Source organism: Phalaenopsis equestris, unplaced genomic scaffold, assembly GCF_001263595.1.
Source record: "Phalaenopsis equestris unplaced genomic scaffold, ASM126359v1 Scaffold202221, whole genome shotgun sequence".
Taxonomy (NCBI): Eukaryota; Viridiplantae; Streptophyta; class Magnoliopsida; order Asparagales; family Orchidaceae; genus Phalaenopsis; species Phalaenopsis equestris.
The window spans coordinates 36,403-55,709 of record NW_018221936.1 but is presented as its reverse complement, the minus strand read 5'-3'; the positions used below and the strand labels follow the sequence as shown (position 1 = coordinate 55,709).

Sequence of the window (19,307 nt, the reverse complement as noted above, 5' to 3'; positions counted from 1 at the left end):
TAAGGTAGCAAACAATAGTATAGGGAACAATGGGACATCTATACAACTATATAAATATATGGCATAAAATTTAAAAGTCTACAACAATGCCACAGCACATGAACTGTTAATAGAGCGTTGGTGACTCCGTAGGCTGATGAAGAAGTGACTTCTATAAAGCCTGAATCTACTTTTCTTTCATCCTGATGTTGTATTGACATAAAAAAAACAGGGTTGGATAAAATATATGTCAAATACGAAGATCTAAGAGGTGAGCAATCAAGTTTTCTTGAGATAGTATAAAATCGTGATCCATAAAATGTGCGACATTAAAATAGAAAAGATGAGTGCAAAATCACTAGTATCATGAAAATGTGTTTAATGAGAAGTATGTGGTGACGAATGATAGTATGCTAATTGAAGTTGATCATAGGAATATGGGCTAAGAGACCTCTTTGGAGATAAAATTCACCAACCAGATTATCGTTGATATCATATTGTGAGTACTGAGGTCAGCATGATGCCAAAGTGAAGCAAAGGAGAGAGTGACCATAATGTGACAAGGGAGGTTTTAATAAAGGCTTGAGGGACCGTCGCCTCAATCAAACAATAAGTAGAAGCCATAAGTGAGATGTTTTCATAGAACTATGAGTTGCATGATGAGAAGAAACAATACAAGCCAGTGTCATTAAATCCCTCTTCGAAGAGGACTACGACTACCTCTACAAAAAGGGGGTTTCTTTCTTGCTCTTTTATGGGAATAAATCTCTTTCATTTGGTGGGTATAAAATTTGAAATAGAAGAAAAAGAAGGGGAACAAATCAAATTCAAGGGGGGTTAAGAAAGTTTAAATATGAATGTTTTTATGGAAGATATTTGGAGGTTAAAGTTAGAAGGATATTCAAGGGGTATATTAAGAGATTCAGTTCAGACATGTGAATATTTTCGGCCTAATTTGGAAAATAATTTGACTGCCATTTTGGACGGAGATCACGACATCAAACCTAATACATATATGGTGTGATCATGGATGGAAGATGGCTCAAAATACAAAGAGGACTCCACCAAACAAATAATTTCCTTGTCTAAGGGGGTAAAGTTGTGATCATGGATGGAAAGCCGCCTACGAAAAGAAATGGCTCTAACTCCAATCAACCAAACATTGGCGAGACATAGGATGCCCAAATTGAAGATTAGGCCTCAAGTTGAGGTTCCTCCAAATTCCAGTATTGATCCACTCCTTGACAAATCCCCATTTTTTGATAGGTGAAGGTGCACAAGTTGATCCTCTCGACATTCTTAACTTTGTGTAACTCATCAATCTCAATGAAGCATAAGAAAGTTTTGATACTAACTCTGCCCTCGGCCAAACCCGTTATTTTGTATGACTCATATATGAATAAAGCTTCAGAGTTGAAGTAAATAATTATGACATATGCCGGTCCAGAAGGGACCAACTTGACCAACCATTAATTATAGGCTTCTTCTGATAATTAATGAAATAAAACATATATGGTGAGTGATTTACTAAATTTATTGGCACAAGGGGTACTCGATTAAGTTGGAAATGAATATTGGGTCAACATGCTCCATTGAATAACAACAATATTGGCCAAAATGAACGAACAAATTACAGGAAATATGTGGAAAAACCTAAATTAGGGCTAGTTTTATTAATCTCCAAGTAAACAAACAAGATACAGAGGGTGATATATAATTCGAGAGGTTGATCGACTCTCCATAAACCCTAGACGTCGCTAGAAGAAGAGAAAAAGAACATTGCATAAATTTAATATATGAAATAAAAACAAACAAGATACGAGCCGATTAACCCTAATGAAACACCTTCAAAATATATATTCAAACTTTTCCCCCAAAACCCTCTAATTCATCTCCTGAAATACGTGACTAGGGGTTTAATGGGCCTCACTCAGAAGTTGGAATACTCTAAGTCAGCAACTAGGGCTTCCACCTCTTTAAGCTTAGCGGACTGGCTAACTTGGCTGGAACTGTTGATCTGGCTGGGTTGGACCAGTCCGGTAGGAAACAATGTATGAATACTCCCATTCCAAAGATGTATTTTGTCCTTAAGGTGGAATGATGGAATCTGGATCTCGATCATTTTATAAGGCTCTCAGGTTGCTTCATAATTTGATAGATCTTTCTACTTGATCAACATTCCCTTTTTTCTACCGTCAAAGGTGTCAAAATCACGTCCATGGTCTAAGATACATCAAAGATAGTGAAAAGGAGGACATATGGTTTTCGATAGCATTCCATAACTGTGATACAAGAAATAATGGATGCTATGATGATGATGGTGGTAACCTCATACGGTATGCCACTGCCCTAATGCGTCCCACAATCTCATAGGGCGCAAAATATCATGGTGAAAGTTTCTCACTCCTGGCTAGTGTCTTCTATCAGTAAGGTCTCGGCTTTAAATAAATAATGTCATCAGGCTCAAATTACACCCCTATCTGTGTCCGTCAACCTTCCTCTTCATGATTTGTTGGACCCTCAGTTGATGTCTCTTGAGTTGTGCCAATATCCTGTCCCTCTCCTCCAAGTACTGGATTACACTAGATATTGGTATAGTGCTATGCCCATAGTTATCAGGTGAGGTTGATCCCGCCCATACAAAAGCCTGAAAGGGGCTATTTGTGTTGCAACATGGTATGAAGTGTTGTACCAATACTTAGCACAGACAATCCACCTTGCCCAAAGCTTCGACACATATGATATAAAAGAACATACGTACATCTCCACACTCTTATTGACCACCTCCGTCTGACCATTTGTCTAGGGATGTATGTTATACTCCTCTTTAGGATTGTCCCTTATAATCTGAACAGTTCCTTCCAAAAATGGTTGAGGAACATCTTGTCCTTGTCTAATATAATGGATTCTAGAATATCAAGCAAACATACCACAACATAGTTATGAATGAGACAATAGTGTATTGCTCAGGTGATCCACTACGACCAATATCACAGTAAATCTCTTTGATCGTGTCAATCCCTTTATAAAACCCATTATCACATGCTTGCAAACCTTCTCAGGTAAAGCTAGGGGGTGCAGTAACCCTTATGGTGCCATAGTTAAATATTTGTGTCGTTGGCACACATCTCATGTCTCCACCATGTCCTCTACATCTCTATGCATCCGCACCTAATATGACTCTGTCAACAATCGATTGTCTTATGTACTGTTTAGTGCCTCTCAATTGTGTTGTCGTGGAACTCCCACAACAATTTGAGGGTGTGCCTCGATGCCTTCGGTAACACGAATCGTGTCTGGTATAGTATCTATTGTCCAATTAATGCATATCCTGGATGACTGTCCAGACAATGTAGCAACTCCACCCTGATCTTTGTTAGCCTGCCATCCTATTCACTCTTTACCTTAAGGCTTCCCAATTTATAACAATACTGGGGCTCCTCCTCCTTCAAAGGTTGTGAATGGTGCTCCTCTTTCATAGCTTTATCTAGTAGAGTGTCAATTGGGCCTCCTCATTTGATAGTGGATTCACGGCCTTATTTTTCAGTCCTTGGCAATACTGGATCTTAAAATCATATCCAAGTAACTTAGATAGCCACCTCTGATGCTTCTTAGTTTCCATCCTCTGCTCAGACAAATACTTCAAGCTCATCTGATTTATCCTAACTATTAAGTGTTGTTCCAATAGATAGGGACACCACTTTTGAATAAGCAAGATAATGATCATCAACTGCCGCTCATATAAGGACTTGAGCCTCACCCTAACATTTAGCACTTGACCGAAATTGGCAGTAGGCCGGTTATGCTTCATGAGCATTATCTTCAATCCATATCAAGACATATCTGTCTTGACCACAAATGGCCTACTAAAATCTAGGAGTGCTAAAACTGGCTCACTGGTCATGGCTCTCTTAGTTGTTCGAAGGCCTGTGTCACTACTTCCCCCCACTTGAAATCGTCTTTCTTCGGCTGCTCTCTTAGTTGCGATGCAATTAAATACCCTCTCATGAATATTCGGTAGTAATCACTGAGACTTAAGAAACCCTCTCATCTCTTTCAAGCTTCGAGGCAAAAGCCAATTTAACATAGCCTCAATTTTGGACTAGTCTACAGGTACTTTTGCTCTGACTGCTACTTTTTCTCTTGTCATCACATGCCCTAGTTATTCCACCTGCGACTGTGCAAAGTAGTATTTCTTCAGATTTACATACAACTTATGCTCTCTCAAAAGTCTCAAGTTATGTTCTCAAGTGTTCCATACGCTCTGCTCCGTATGACTGTAAATTTTTCCCAACCGCTCTGCCCCTTATGACTGTAAATTTTGATGCAAAAAAAAAAAAAAAAACCAATATGAATTTCTTAGAGGCAAGAATAAAAACCCTATTTACGAGAGACTAAAATATGGTCGAGGCGTTTGTAAGGCTAATGACATTATCAAAAACTCATAATGTCCTTGATTCCTAAAAGCTGTCTTGTGCACATTAGTTGGCTTTATCTTGATCTGATGGTATCTTGACTTTAGATCAATCTTCAAGAAGATGATTGCTCTAAAATTCTCATTTAACAACCCATCATTCAACTGAATAGAAAACTTATCTAGTATAGTTTCCTTGTTCAAAACCTTATAATCCGCACAAAATATCCAGTTGTCATCCTTTTTCTTCACCAATAAGACTAGATTGGAAAAAGGGCTTAAACTGGGCCTGATAATCCTTGCCTCGTGCATTTCCCTAATCAACCTCTCTATTTGATCATTCTAAATCTAGGGATACCAGTATGGTTAGACACAGATAGGAGGAACCCCTTCCTTCAATGTAATGGCATGCTCGTGCTCCCTTGTTGGCGGTAACCAACTACGTTGTTGAAAGATGTTAGAAAATTGCTACACAAGCTACTAAAGCTACTAGTATATTAGTTCTTTCAGGTATCTCCACCACAATTTCCTCTCTCTGGTGGTTTCCTCTATGTATCTAGGGTGAAAATCTCTCCTTAGATCATAATCATAGCCCATCCCGACCTCTGTCTTTCCTTAATCTTGCTCCTCTATACCCCTTGCATAACCCATTCCCCCAATTTCGTCCCAACACCCTCCATAAAAAATCCTCTATACCTCTCTAAACCCTAAACGAATGCAGAGAACTCTACTGGCTCTGTGTCCAGGGATCTCCTCTAGACTCTGCAACTCCAAATTGCCAAACCTTTTTCCTCGTATCATCTTGACCATGGTTTTGAGTGAGACCATGTTTTTGCACTAGCTAGCATCCCCTCAACGTTACCTTCCTCTCTTCTACTATAATTTTCATAGACCGGGATTTCCAATCCACCCATATCTCCCTAATCGTTTGTAGCTACTTCATATCCAAAATCACATAAATACTTCCCAAATTTAAAATAATGAAGTCCTCCACCACTTGTATGCCTTGTAGTGTTAACACTGATCCCCGACAAATACTCCGACTTTTCTCCACCACTTTCAGTTTCTACTAGCCTCAACCCAATTAGTTCATAGCCCGATTTGAAGTGAAGTTGTGACCCTACTATCCACCGACTTCATTACAGACTGCTCTTTGACCTGTTCCCTCACATTCATGTTATGATTTGGAGTAAATCTCATTGGAGACACTATCATTATATCAAGGTGTAACTGCTCGTTTCCCTCCATTGCGTCTTCCTCCCACTCACTATCCGCTTCTTCCCCAACCCAAATAGTTAAGGACCTAGAGCTTGTGAGTGTTGCACCGATGGCCTGGTGCATACTTCTCATCACATTGGAAACATAATCCTTTTGTTCTTTTGTCTTGCCATCTGCCTCCATGAGCTGTTTGAAGTTAACCCTTGGATGGGCTCCCATATTCTTCACCTTTAATACCTCCCTTTGAATGACACCATTAGGGTGCTCGATGTCAAGGTCGTCCAGGTACTTCTGTGGAATCCACCCATGGTGCTGCTTCTGTTGGTCATCTTCATTTGATTCTTGTCTTCGACCATTAGAGCTAGCTCTATTGTCTCTCTAAATCCTCGCACTCTTAATAGTCGAAGGGTTGCACGTATGTCGAGCTTTAGTTTCTTCATGAAATATTTCTCCCTTACTGCTTTAGAACTTCTTCTCAGCCGTCCTGACAAAAACTCAAATCTCTCCTTGTACTCCAAGACGGTCCCCTTTTGAGTCAAGATAAATAATTGTTCATTTAAGTTTCCTTCCCGAAAAGCTCTGAAACATTCCAACAAACAATCCTTAAATTTCTCCCACAAGCGGATTGGATAACTAACCTCCCTCCATTGAAATAATTCTAGGTTCTTTCCCTCCAAACATAACTCTGTGACCATGAGCTTCAACTTCTCCTTTAACCCATTTACCATGAAATATCGCTCCATACGGTAACCCAACCATTTTTATCTTCCTCTTCGAAGATCCGCATCTTCAACTTCTTAACACTAGTATCTCCACCACAATTTCCCTTGTCTCTAGTTGTTTCCCCTATGTATCTAGGGTGAAAATCTCTCCTTAGATCATAATCATGCCCCATCCCGACCTCTGTCTTTCCTTCATTGTGCTCCTTTATTCCCCCTATTTCGTCCCAACCCCCCTAATCGAAAATCCCCCCACCGCAACCCTAGGGTGAGGTCCTTGACGGTGGATGCCTTTTTCTCATGTTCCTCTCATCCGATTTCTTTCCCTTTAGATTTGACCAAGGATTCTCCAGTCAAATCTTAGTTAGGGCTTTCAATTTTAAGGTTTTGGTTTGCATCTCAATAGGCCTCTTCAACATCATCTTCATTCTATGGTTGAGAACCATTCTTCAATTCTGTATTTAATTTCTACTTCTCATTCCAATCACTCTTCTAAAGCATAAACTTTCCTTGTTGCTATCTATCCAATGCCTTGAGAACCATTCTTCAATCCTGTATTTAATTTGCTCTACTTCTCATTCCAATCACTCTTCTAAAACATCCACTTTCCTTGTTGCTATCTCTCTAAGGCCTTACTCTGATACCAATTTGGTACAAATCAGAACCAAAATTAATGAAGATGGAGTAGTTGTGATAAAATCCAACTAACATCTATCCTTTGTTTGAAAAGGTATGAGTGCTAGCTTTTGTTTTGTTGGTACAGATTTTCGAAGTTGTTGTCAATGTTTTAGGATCAAATTATGCCTACCTTAAATTTAAAATTTGACACTGAAACTTTCCCCAAAATGAAACTTGAAAAAGTTTCGTATTGTTAATTTTCATCAGAAGAAGTTGGGAGGGCATCACAAATATTAATTTCTTCATAGCACCAAGTTCCCCACACCACCCCCCCCGCCCCCCACAGTTTTTCTTTTTATCGAGGGCATGAATATTTGGCTCTTTGTTAAAGAGAAATTTGGATGAAGTTCTTCTTTTTAAATGGAATGCAAAATGCTGACCTGTAAGCGGCATTAGTGGATAGATTTGTATTTGTTAATATCCATTTCATAGTATGTAGATAATGGATTCCTTTTGTTTCTTCGAAGGTAAATCTACTGCAAGAGTGTTTATTGTGATGGGTCTAATCTTTTCCAATTTTTATAGGGTGGTTATATGCTTTATCGCTTATTTAAGAAACCAGAAGAGAAAAGCTTAAATTTTAATGATGATGAAATGGTGAATGGCGGTTATTCTCAGACCAACTCAAAGTTATCCCCAGCTGATATACAACAGCTTACTTCAGAAGAACCAGAGGATAATTTAGAACAGACATCTACTGAACTTGTTCTGTGTGGTGAACGTTCATCACAATCTTTGAATCAAACCATCAAGGAGCAATCAGCCACGAAGTTAAAGTGGCTTTCTGAGAAAATTGATTGCTTGAGGGATTCAACAGTGGGACAAGAAGATGGTCATTGCAATGCTCTTACAACTTTCAATGAAGCTAACAATAATGCTGAAGCAACAGGAGCAACGGTGAGTGAAATTTATGCACTACCAATTATAGTAGATTGAAACTCACATAATTTAGTCATTGATTTACTTTAATGTTGTAACTTGTTTTTCTATTTGGTGGAAGTCAGATTGATCCCTTGATCAATGTTTTAGAACAATTTTGTGACCCATTTGAGGAGCAAACGGTAGATCAAAGTTTCCCAAATGACACGGACTGGCCAGTGTACAACATTGGCTATGAACCAGACCATATTGAGGAGGTCTTGAACACAATGCTTGCCCGTCAGGACAAATATGGTGAAGATGATGCTCAACATAAATTTACAGCGGAGTTTCAATCGATCTGCAGGAAAGAAGATTCTCAAGATTTTGCAAGGGAGTCTTTTTTGAGCAGTGAAGTTTATAACAGCATGTTGGCATTACAGCAGGTGGTTAATATGTCCTCTAATATAGATTTCTTGCCTAAATACCTATGACAAATTTTGGTTTGATTTTCAGGGAGGTGCTTATGCTGGCGGAATTTGTGAGAAGCAAAGCTTACAGATTTCTCTTCCACATATTAACTGTTCTCATGAAAACTCAGCAACCGGACTACAGTACGGTTTGCTTTCTAGTCAAAATATGCTTCAGCCATACAACTCAGGTGGGGCAGATAGTTTCTCAGTGAGCTCTGATGCAATATCATTTCAGGATGATTTCGCAGCATCTGGTAGCAGAATCGGACAGGAGAGTGTTACTGGCAATGTTGACGGCCCTTATCTTACAGTAAACAGTGTTTTATTTGAATCGGACAAGCAATGTCAAAATCATATCACTCCAGCAATGCACGGACAGGCAAAGAGAAGGTTAAGATTGCAGAAAAAAAAATCTAGAGTACTACAAAGGAAGGAAGCAGAATCATCTAATGGTAATGGTGATCGATGTACGAGGAAGGAAATTAAAAAGGTTAGAATCACATGTTTTTAAAAAAAATTATAGTTAATGCTGAATTTATTTGTAATAAAAAATCATGATTTTGGTGTTTAGAATATGGAGTCACAACTAGCTATTGGTGAAGAAAATGTTGTGAAGCTCAGGGCTATGTCTATTCATGGTAATGTTCATAAAGCATCTAGCTAGAGTTATTCTTTTACTTTGATTCTCTGATTAGTTGCCTTCTATTTCTTAATTTTATGCAGGTAAGGCTAAACTGAGGCTGACGCCGAGATTAAATTGTAGATTTTATGAAACAATAAAAAGCTCTTCTTTCTCGCCATCAACTATTTGGAAGGCTGATGTTATGATTGCTCATATGAGGAGATTGGCTTTGCTGGTAATCTTTGCTCTACTGTTCATTTATTTATGGAGATCTGTTGCCGTTCATGTTATGAAGATGCCTAATAGTTTCGTGTAGTATTTGCTGTGTTATGTAAATATTAGCAGTATAGTCTCTTAATGAAAAAAATTATGTGCTTTCGCTTGGTTGTTAATCTGTTTTCAATTTTTATAATAACTGCGCTGAGGCTGAACCTGATCGAATACAATAATAAAAGTTTTGTCCACTGTTAAAGATGTATTGGTCATTTTTTTTTACTTGTGACCAAGACAAGAATGTATAATTAAATTTTATTTTTTTCTTTGTGAAAAATAGTGTGCAGCAAGCTGTGAAAGAATAAATAGGACATAACAATTTGATTTTTGTTGTGGATTGAGATGTTTACTTAGGTTCGGACTTGTCTAAATTCGTGGTTCCGTCTTTGATTTTCCCATGCATAAATCAGCAATTGGGCTTTGATGTGTAAATACACTATAGTAGATTTCTTTCTCCAGAAGATATACATCAAAGAGCTAAATATACAGTTTAGGTTCATGTACATATCTCCATCAGTTTTTAAAGGTGAACAACTAATCATTAGAATTTTATCATAGGTCAAGTGTGTGCATTAAAAAAAAATTGGTCCAAGTTATATAGGGAATTTATTTAAGAATGCATCATTTTTAAAACTCATATTCAATAGATATACCTAGAAATAATGCTTAGCAATATTTTGGTCAATAAATATATATAAAAAATTTTAATAAAAAATGACGTCCAATATACGAGTTTTTTTGTCAAATTTATGAGGATGCAATTGCAATAATCCATTCATAAAATTTCCTTCATATATTGAAGAAGAAAGTAGGAATAGTGAAATAAAGTACATAGGTGGATTGCTCAATGAAAAGAAGTATAAGAATGGTGCATTTATGAAAAAGTTAGCTTCATAATAAGTTAGGAAGATAAATATTTTAGATGCTATTTCTGATAAATTGCAAGTATTAAGCTTGCAAGTATTAAGCTTGCAAGTATTAAGCAAAAGTCTTAAAAGAAAGTTTGATATGATAAGAAAGAGAATGTGCCTGCATCTAGATCTTTTTAATTCTTATTGAAAGAATGAAGTTTTTTCATTTGATTAAAAATTTGGATGATAAACGTACTCTAGAGTTTTGTAGATGCTTCAAGAAGATTCGATTTGAATGGAATCATTTCCTTTTGCACCTTAATGTAATAGTAAGAGTTGGACTCACCCTAAAATGATTTTCTTATTCTGTATTGTGATGTAAATATAATCAAGTAATATGGTTGAAGAACGTTTGATTTTATTTTGTTGTTGAAACTTGAAAGCCATCGATATTTTGTTTGTTTATGTTGTTTGATTAGTGATATATTTATTGGATAATAAGATTTATGCTTTTCTTCCATTTCGTTATTGTTCATCTACCTTTCTTATTGTCCTAGGTTTTGTGCAGCATATATTTTGCTTTTAACTAAACATTTGGAATTTGCAAACTATTAATATGCTTAAAGTTATTCAGTTATTAGCAATAACTTTTTACTTATGAAACATGAATTGTATTTCATTGTTACTATGTTTCTTGTAGGATGTTAGATGCAATTGAAAGTTATTTTGTTTAATATTTATGATATTGATCTAGTAATTGCTGGTCATGATCATTTGCATGGTTAATGATGCACGCTAAGAATGATCGTCACATTTAATATTTATTATACTATATGTATTTAATAGTTTGCTTAAAATTACACAGGTATCAAAGAATCAATTGGTTTTATTGGTATCATAATACTCAAAATTTTTAGTATTAACCACACATGTCTAAACATTACCTCATTCCTTAAAAATTATTTACAACTTACAAAAAATGATTTTAATGGGAATGTAATGATGTTTCTTCAAGTTTATTTACGTTTATTAAAAAGAAGAATGCAGTATCTTGAAATGTAATATTTTTAGCTTTAATAGCTCAGGATAATGTTTTGGAAGTTTTAAACTCCTTAGAAGCTTGACAAGCGATGGATTATTTCCTGATGGAATTTTATTTGTTAGTTCATTATGTGCATATTGCCATGAAGGGTTATTAGAATTGGCCAAGGTTATTATGAATATATGAATTTTGTCTGTAATGTTGGACATGAAATCAAACATTATGCTATATTGTTATATCACCTTAGACATAGAGGACATTTCAGTAGAGAATCTGGTATACACCTCAAGTGAAAACTTGCAAAAAAACAAAACAAAGAGATGGACTCAGCATTTCGGTTTTGTGAGACTCACTAGTGGAGCTTGAGATGAACTTGCCAAGTTAGTTTTAGGACTCCCTGGTCAGGTTTAAAGCGCCAACCTACCAAGGACAAAATGGACATACCTTCCAACTTTAGATAATAAATCCACTAAACTTGCAAAAAACTTACTTAAGGCTATCACCATGTGTATTGAACTTATAAGCTACTCAGCAAATTTTATTAAGAGCCAAACTGCTCTTCTATATTCGATGATTAAGTACAAGTTGAAGGTTAAATATGTTATCAAGGCAATTGAACTCCATTTTTTACATTATCCAATATTAATTACATAACAACTCATTGTGTAGCTTTTTGATAGTTCTCGAGACTTTAAATCCCTTTCTCTAAATAAGGGATCATAGGGAGAGGGGTGGTTTCACAATTTCCATAGTTTTTTCTAGCACTTATATGATTATGGTAGATTTTCATCTATTTCCCTTATTTTTTTATCTATGTTCACATTCCTTTTTCCATTGCTTTGGTAAGACTGGAAAAATTCAAAGATAAAATATGATCTAACATTCTTTTAGGTGTTGTGTGCATGGAGCATGCTAATGACTGAAGAAACACATAAATATAAGTCTAAGAGAAGTTTTAGAGAATTTGGATAATTAAGACTTCATTAAAATCCAATGCTAGAAAAAAAGGAGAAATGATTAGTAGGATGATCTAAGGGGTCATGGAGTATATCTCAAGAATGGTGCTCAAAGTTCAATTACTAGAAGAATTTACTGGCATTCCAATTTGAAGAATTATATTGACCAGTGTATTACTATTTCTAAATAAAACTTAATACCCAACATAGATGATGGAGAGTTTACACTAAAACCTTGATGTCTGGAGGGGCAAAGACAAAGAAGAGATTATAGCTCTTAATTTTTTTTGGTGGGCTGAATGCCGATAAAAAGTTGTTGACCAAATTTCTAATCTGTCACCTAAACACTATAAAGGCCAAACTATCATGGAATATTTTATTACATGCTTTGAATAAAGTGCTTCTATAACATACATAAGAATAACTTAAGTCTAGGTTGTTCCTTACCACACCAAACAATGTTGCCCTTTAATGATTTTCTTGTATGTTGGTTAGGATGATAATATCATTAGCCATTTTCCAGATGGTTTTTTGAAAAAAAAATTATTGAGTCACAAATGTCATAGAAAAAATCACATGCACTTTGCACAAGGATTCTATTGAGTTATTTCAAAAATTTGTGGCAAGGTTTGATGCCTTAAATCTATTATGAGCTAGGTGGATCAATCATGCAAGAAAACATGTCAATCAAGACATATATGGATTATGAGTTTGTGTATCGATCTCACCAGAAAATTTATCAAAATATTTTTAACATGGAAAATTCTAGTTAACTAAACCGTTAAGTCTAGTATGAATGTGCAATTTGCAGATATGAAAGTTCTAAAATTCTTATAGAAAAAAAGAACTAAAATAGCTTTTATTGAAGTTTTCAAAGGTGAAATGGCCATACTCCCGTGAAACCAATCACGTGTTTTCTCAATATATTTCTGTGAAACCCATGCTATTATTGAAAATTATTATAGTTGTGGAGGCTTAACTATGCAACGTTTCTTAGGAATCCTCTAGTCCCTTATCTAGGTTGCAATTTTCTAAAAGTAATATATCTATTCTATTATGTTTTCGTGTGTTAACTTACTTATTCTTCTAGGTGACAGTTAGCAGTCCTTAATTATAATTGATTTTAACTTTCTATCAAGTCAGATTAGAAGTAAATTAAGACAATAAAATTAGTAAATCAAAAATGAAAATCCAAGCAAAGAAAAAATGTTGAGGGAACAAAATTTTTCTGATAAAATAAGAAGAAAATCACGTCTTACATCATAGAAGTATGAAAATGAGACTAACAAAAATTATTGAGAAAGTAACGCACAAAAATTATTATTGAAGGATAAAAAAAAAATAATTCAAGAAGTATCAAAAACTCAAACCCAAATCAACCGCTCCTTACAATACACCATGATTCTTTCCTTAAAATCCCCTTCATATAATTGCACTTAATCTTTCCTCACAACCTCTTCAATTATAGGAAATAACCTTGAATCTTCCCCAAGAAAATCCATTGAAGAAACTTTAATTTGACAATGAATACTAAAACCTAAAGAGAAACAACCTCTAATATGCTTTAGCGCGCCCTGATCATCACCTAGTATCTTCATATATAACTCTTGCTAAAAACACCATGAAACATCTTGATAAATCGGGTTTGGCTAAGTTTCAACATAGCTATGCTCGAGCTCAGTGTAATTATGCCACAAAACGGTGTAGTTATGCTGAAGCCTAATGTAATTAAGTTGTCTAAACAACAAACTTGTCATAATTACACCACAAGGTGGCATAATTATGCAAGTGCACCAACTAGTATACTTTGTGCCCTAGCTCTACAACATGCATTCAACTCTTGTAATCTATGCAAACCCACCAAAAACACCTTTCATAAGCGTAAATCATTAACATTAAGGAAGAAAACATGATATTTAGAGGAGAAAAATTATGTAAATTTACATCGTATTAATTCTACCAAACTTACCTATTACTTTTCCTCAAGCAATCTCATATCTAATAGGGACTCAAATGATATTTGTAGCTCTCATGTGAAACTTTTTTGATATCTAGCAAGATTACATAAGTAAAATAGAATAAACATGTAAACATCATTTCAAGGTTAGATTGAATTAATTTCTAATAATCTAGCAATTTCTTTAATTTCCATCTTCTTAGTCGCAAGCAAATCTCGAAACTCTTAAACTTGTGTGATTAAAATATTTTTATCTCTCAGGTATATTTTTAAATTAATAATTAGTCAACTAATCAACTCAAAATCACTTAAATTTTTCTTGAATATAATATTATAATTATTTCATTTAGAGAGTTTTTAATTCTTATTAATTAGAAAAGGACAACCACCAACTTTTAATTCTTATGCTCACCTTAAACTTCTTCTCAGAAAGACATACCACTTATTATGATTTTTCTTTTGGATAAGATGTTTTACAATTTCTTATTTAATTTTTCTAATCTTTCTTCTGCAATTCTATTGAAAATTACTATCTCTAGTTGAACACTTTTGTTTTGAGCATTTTGAATATCTAATCTCATTTAATTGATAATTCTTAAATGTTTCTTAATGTGAATTCTGAAATATTATAATCCATTCAAAAGTCAAGACTCAATTAAGTTTATTGTGTTGAAAATTAAAATACTTATCTTTAGTTAACTACTTATTTTTTAATTACCCCTTTTAATTGTTCTAAGACTTATTGGTTTTCAGGTAGAAGTTGTTAAAGTAAAGAACTTAGTTATTAAAACATTAATTCGAATTCACCTTTAATGAATATTCACAATTTTAATAAATTCATTATGTAATATTGTTAACTTATCGTAATTCCTAACATGAGTCACTACTGTAAAGCACAATCAACAGCCCAAATATGTAAATCACTCTAAGATAAGTGTACCTGTAGAACTCTCACCTCTAAACTTACTCTCTATCTTATTCATGCCATAAGACAATTGTAGAAGAGAAGAGCATAACATTTAATAACAAGGACTCTAACACTAGAAAATTTGTTATAACAAATAATAACATATTGCGATCGACAATGCAACATATAATATTTCATAAGAGATGATTTGTTATAACAAATAATAACATATTGCGATCGACGAGTGCAACATATAATATTTCATAAGAGATCATTCAAAGCATTTGTTTGAAGAATTCAAATTTGCTAATTCCAATAAACTTGAATAAGGATTCCACCAAAACTTGCATAACAATTTCATAAGCAAAGCAACTAAAAATACTCAAAACAATTTTAAATAAAATTTTAAATAACAAACACAAAACAAAAATATGTTCAAAGCACAAGGTAATACTTGGTTTGCCTTCAAGAAATGCTTGTTTTAACATCCTCAATTTGACCTGCAGTCAAATTAAACCTAAAGGACCTCCTCTATGATCAAATTTTGATTTTAGCATTCCTTGATCAATCATAGAATCTTTTTTATCTTGGGGTTTTCTCTAAATCCCTAAGTTTTAAAATTTCTTATAACTTCTCACTCTCAATCCGATAACAATCTTTTGGAGGGTGTGTAGGTGGTTGACTCGGATTATAATTCATAATGGTATTTTATAAATCTAAAACTATCCTAATTAACTTTCGTTTTTGTAGATCAATATTTACCCCACCAATTGGAAGAAATGGTCTCTTTTGTTCCTCCGTAAGGTGTGAGTCAAGTTTTCCTAAATATGTGGCTAGGTACTCACTAGGTTCTTCTGGCTCCTAATCTAACTCTGCATGACTACTCTCGTACATAGGGGTGTTTTCCACATCTTTCCCACTTTTAAGCCTTACAACTTGCATCTGCTACTTACATGCTTCTACAAGATTCACTTCTAAGTGTTCGGGTAGCGTCATTAAGGTCTATTGCTTACAATATTGGCTAACTGCCTAATTCGATTATCTAAATTTCTTATAGCTACAACTTGACTTTACAATTGGTTCCCATGTTTTGTACCAAATCATCTATAGACAATTAATCCTTCATAATTTGGGGATTAGATGTGAATCCAAACAGGTAAGTTGTTCTAAATTTATCACTACCTTGGTTGTTCCAATTTCTACAAAATTGGCTTGGGTGCTCTCCCACAATTGGTTTCCTAAATTTGTGTTATTATTATTCCAATTGAAGTTTGAGTGAAAATTCTAACTTAGGTTGTAGGTCTTGGAATAGGGGTTGTTGAAACTATTTTCTATAACATCCAGGGTTTCCAAAGAAGTATTAGAATCTCCTACTAGCTCATAAATCATTTCTTCAGCCATTATGGATATTAACATTGGATTTGCCTTGAAATTTTCTAACTTCCTATAAATGATAACAACTTGTGAGCCTAGGATATTCAACACATCAGTCTTATGCATGTGAGCTATCTATTAAGGGTAACTCCCTCATTTGATCATTAAAATTTGTTCGTGGACATTTTCTCAATTAGTGGGTAAGCTTCCTTCAATTATTTGGACATAACGAAAACCCTAACTACAACATCTATTAACCTCAAAGATCCCACCAGTCTTTTGTAAAAGGTTTAGATAATCAACCAATATGACATGGCATGGAGTGGACACTCTTTAAGCCGTTCTTTGAATATCTCCCATTCTTCATAATTTTCTCTCTTTCTAATTGGGTGAAGACATGCTGTAGTATCTAAATTTGAAATTACTTAATGAAGAAAAGTGTTGGGGCATGAATTTTTGGTTAAGATTTTCTAATTAGTGATTGATTCTGATGTTAAGGAGTATAGCCATCTCATGACTTTATAACTAAGTGAGAAAGGGAATAACCTTAATTTAACAACATTATCAAAGACACCACTAAGCTTGAAGGTGACATAATTTTATGAAACTAGCCAAGTAGAGGTATTGGTCATTGGTGGGTGATCCTCCAGCTCGTTGGAATGAATCATTAGAATAAGCTCTAATTTAAGTTCAAATGTAAGGGCTTCTATGATAAGGTGTTTAAGACTCGTAATAATTTTGACTATCATTAGAATGATATAGTCACTAAGAGGTTTCAGGTGATTATCCCATAGATTCACCATCTATACGTGTTTCTTTTTAGTTTTGAATTTTACAAAAACAAAAAAAAATTCAAGGATTTTTCAATTTCAGGGGCAAATGACAATAGTTCACCTAAACAAGAAAAAGACAACTAAACAAGAAATATGCAATCATAGGAATAAAAATGAAGATTTAAACAAGTTTTTTTTGGATTTTTATACTTTTTTAAAATAAGGACATAAAAAAAATAATATAAAACATAATAATGTAGAAAAGTAGGGTACATTTCAAAACTAAAATCTAAGTGTTTTAACTAAAATCCTCGTAAAGTTGGAAAATTTTGACTCCTGTCCCCGATAATAGAGCTAAACACTTAATGTTCGAAACCTTTTATGAGTCTCTGTATCAATCCCATGAGAAAATTTGTTAAAACATTTATAAAAAGGGAAGTTATAGTTTACTAAATCGCTAAACCTAGTTTTAAGGTTTAGTTTTCAGATAAGAAAGGTTCTAAAGCCCTAACGCAGAAAGAACTAAACTAAATTTATTCAATTTTTATAAAGATGAAAGACTCAAACATCTATAACAACAATCTAAGGTTTTCTCGATATTTTATTATGAAAGACACTATTATTGACAACTAGGGACAAGTCCTCCTTAGCCTATGTTTTGGTCATAAAAAGTGTTAAAAATTATATTATAGTTATGGAGGCTTAATCATGCAATGCTTTATGGGAATCCTATAGTCTCCTATCTAAGTTATAGTTTTCTAATGACAATATGTCTATTAGATTAGACTATTGTTTGTTAACCTGCTTGTTCTTCTAAGTGATGGTTGAAAATCATAGATCACAAGAGATTTTAATTTTCTATTAGGTCAGATTATATGTAAATTAATATCATAAAGTTAACACATCAACATCAGAAATCCATGAATGGAAAAGTAATAAAGGGAACAAATTCATAGAATAAAATAATGAGGAAAATACATATCTTACATCACAGGAGTATAAAAGTGTGATTAACCGAAATGCATGATAAATGGAAGCACAAAAATTGTTATCGTATATATAAAATGAAAACAATTTAAGTAGTACAAAAAACTCAAGCCTAAATCAATTGGTTTTGTAATACATTGTGATCCTCTCCATTCAATATAAGATTTTCATAGATCTTCCTCATACAATTACACTCAATCTCTCCTCGTAACCTCTCCAAAATAAAACACTTTTTCAGTTGTAGGGTCTAAAAACAACAGTGTCTAGTCACTGTAAATAAATGTGGTATACATACCTAAAAGAAATACCCAAATTTAGCTAAAAGCTAAACCTCTTCAATGTTGGAATACTTCGTGCGTCTAACTTCAGTGATACGACGATTGATTGGACAAATGTCAAATGTCAATTGCCTCTTAGAAAAACATGCATATTAGCCCAAGCATTACGCTTATTTTATTTATTCATGTATGTTCAGGATACACATATCCTACTCTATTCAAAATATAGTTGTGACAAACATCCCATGACTATTTGATAGGTAGTTGGATCACCTTAAGTATCCACCCTCCTTAATTGACTCTGATTATTTTGTTAAATTATCAAAAACATGTCGATCAGTTGAACCACCAAAGGTATTTAATCGATCCATATATAATTGGGACACTTCAAAACCAGATTACCTGAAGGCATTTCAAATGAACTATTTAATCATGATTGACATATGCAAAAGAAGATTTGCACTTCTTTCAATATAATTCTTGGTCGTTATCCGGGCAAGGTGTAATTCCAAACTCAAAAGAAATAATCCTAAAAATCTTCCCCACAGAAAATCATTGAAAAAAACTCTAGGGTTGATGAGGACTCTACTAGAACCTAAAAAGAAGTTGCCTTTATAATGTTCAAGCATGTCCTATTAATCCCTTGGCATCTCCTTATATAGCTCTTGCAAAAATCACCATGAATCATCTTGTTAAGTCAAACCTGGCTAGGCCAAGGTGTAGCTACACCTATGCTCAACATAGTTAAGTCACGGGGTGGCATAATTAAGTTAGGCATTGATTGGTCTGCTTCATGTTCTAGTTCTACATTGTGTATTCAACCCCTATAATCTGGACAAAACCACCAAAAATATTCTACACAAGCATAAATCATGATAATTAAGCTAGAAAACAAGATATTTAAAGCAAGAAAATTACATAAATTTACATCGTAAAAAAGTTTCAAAA

General features: G+C 34.3%; 1 protein-coding gene across 1 annotated transcript in view; it reads left to right on the top strand.

Moving 5' to 3' along the window:
• The window catches only part of LOC110036072 (NAC domain-containing protein 14-like), a 29,065-nt gene extending 19,632 nt beyond the window's left edge, over positions 1–9,433 (top strand). Inside the window, exons 3-7 of the mRNA XM_020740425.1 lie at positions 7,534–7,905; positions 8,013–8,312; positions 8,383–8,829; positions 8,911–8,977; positions 9,063–9,433. Of these exons, the coding sequence (XP_020596084.1) occupies positions 7,534–7,905; positions 8,013–8,312; positions 8,383–8,829; positions 8,911–8,977; positions 9,063–9,277 (1,401 nt within the window). The 3' untranslated portion in view covers positions 9,278–9,433. The remainder of the gene's footprint in view (positions 1–7,533; positions 7,906–8,012; positions 8,313–8,382; positions 8,830–8,910; positions 8,978–9,062) is intronic.
• The last annotated feature ends 9,874 nt before the right edge of the window (positions 9,434–19,307 follow it).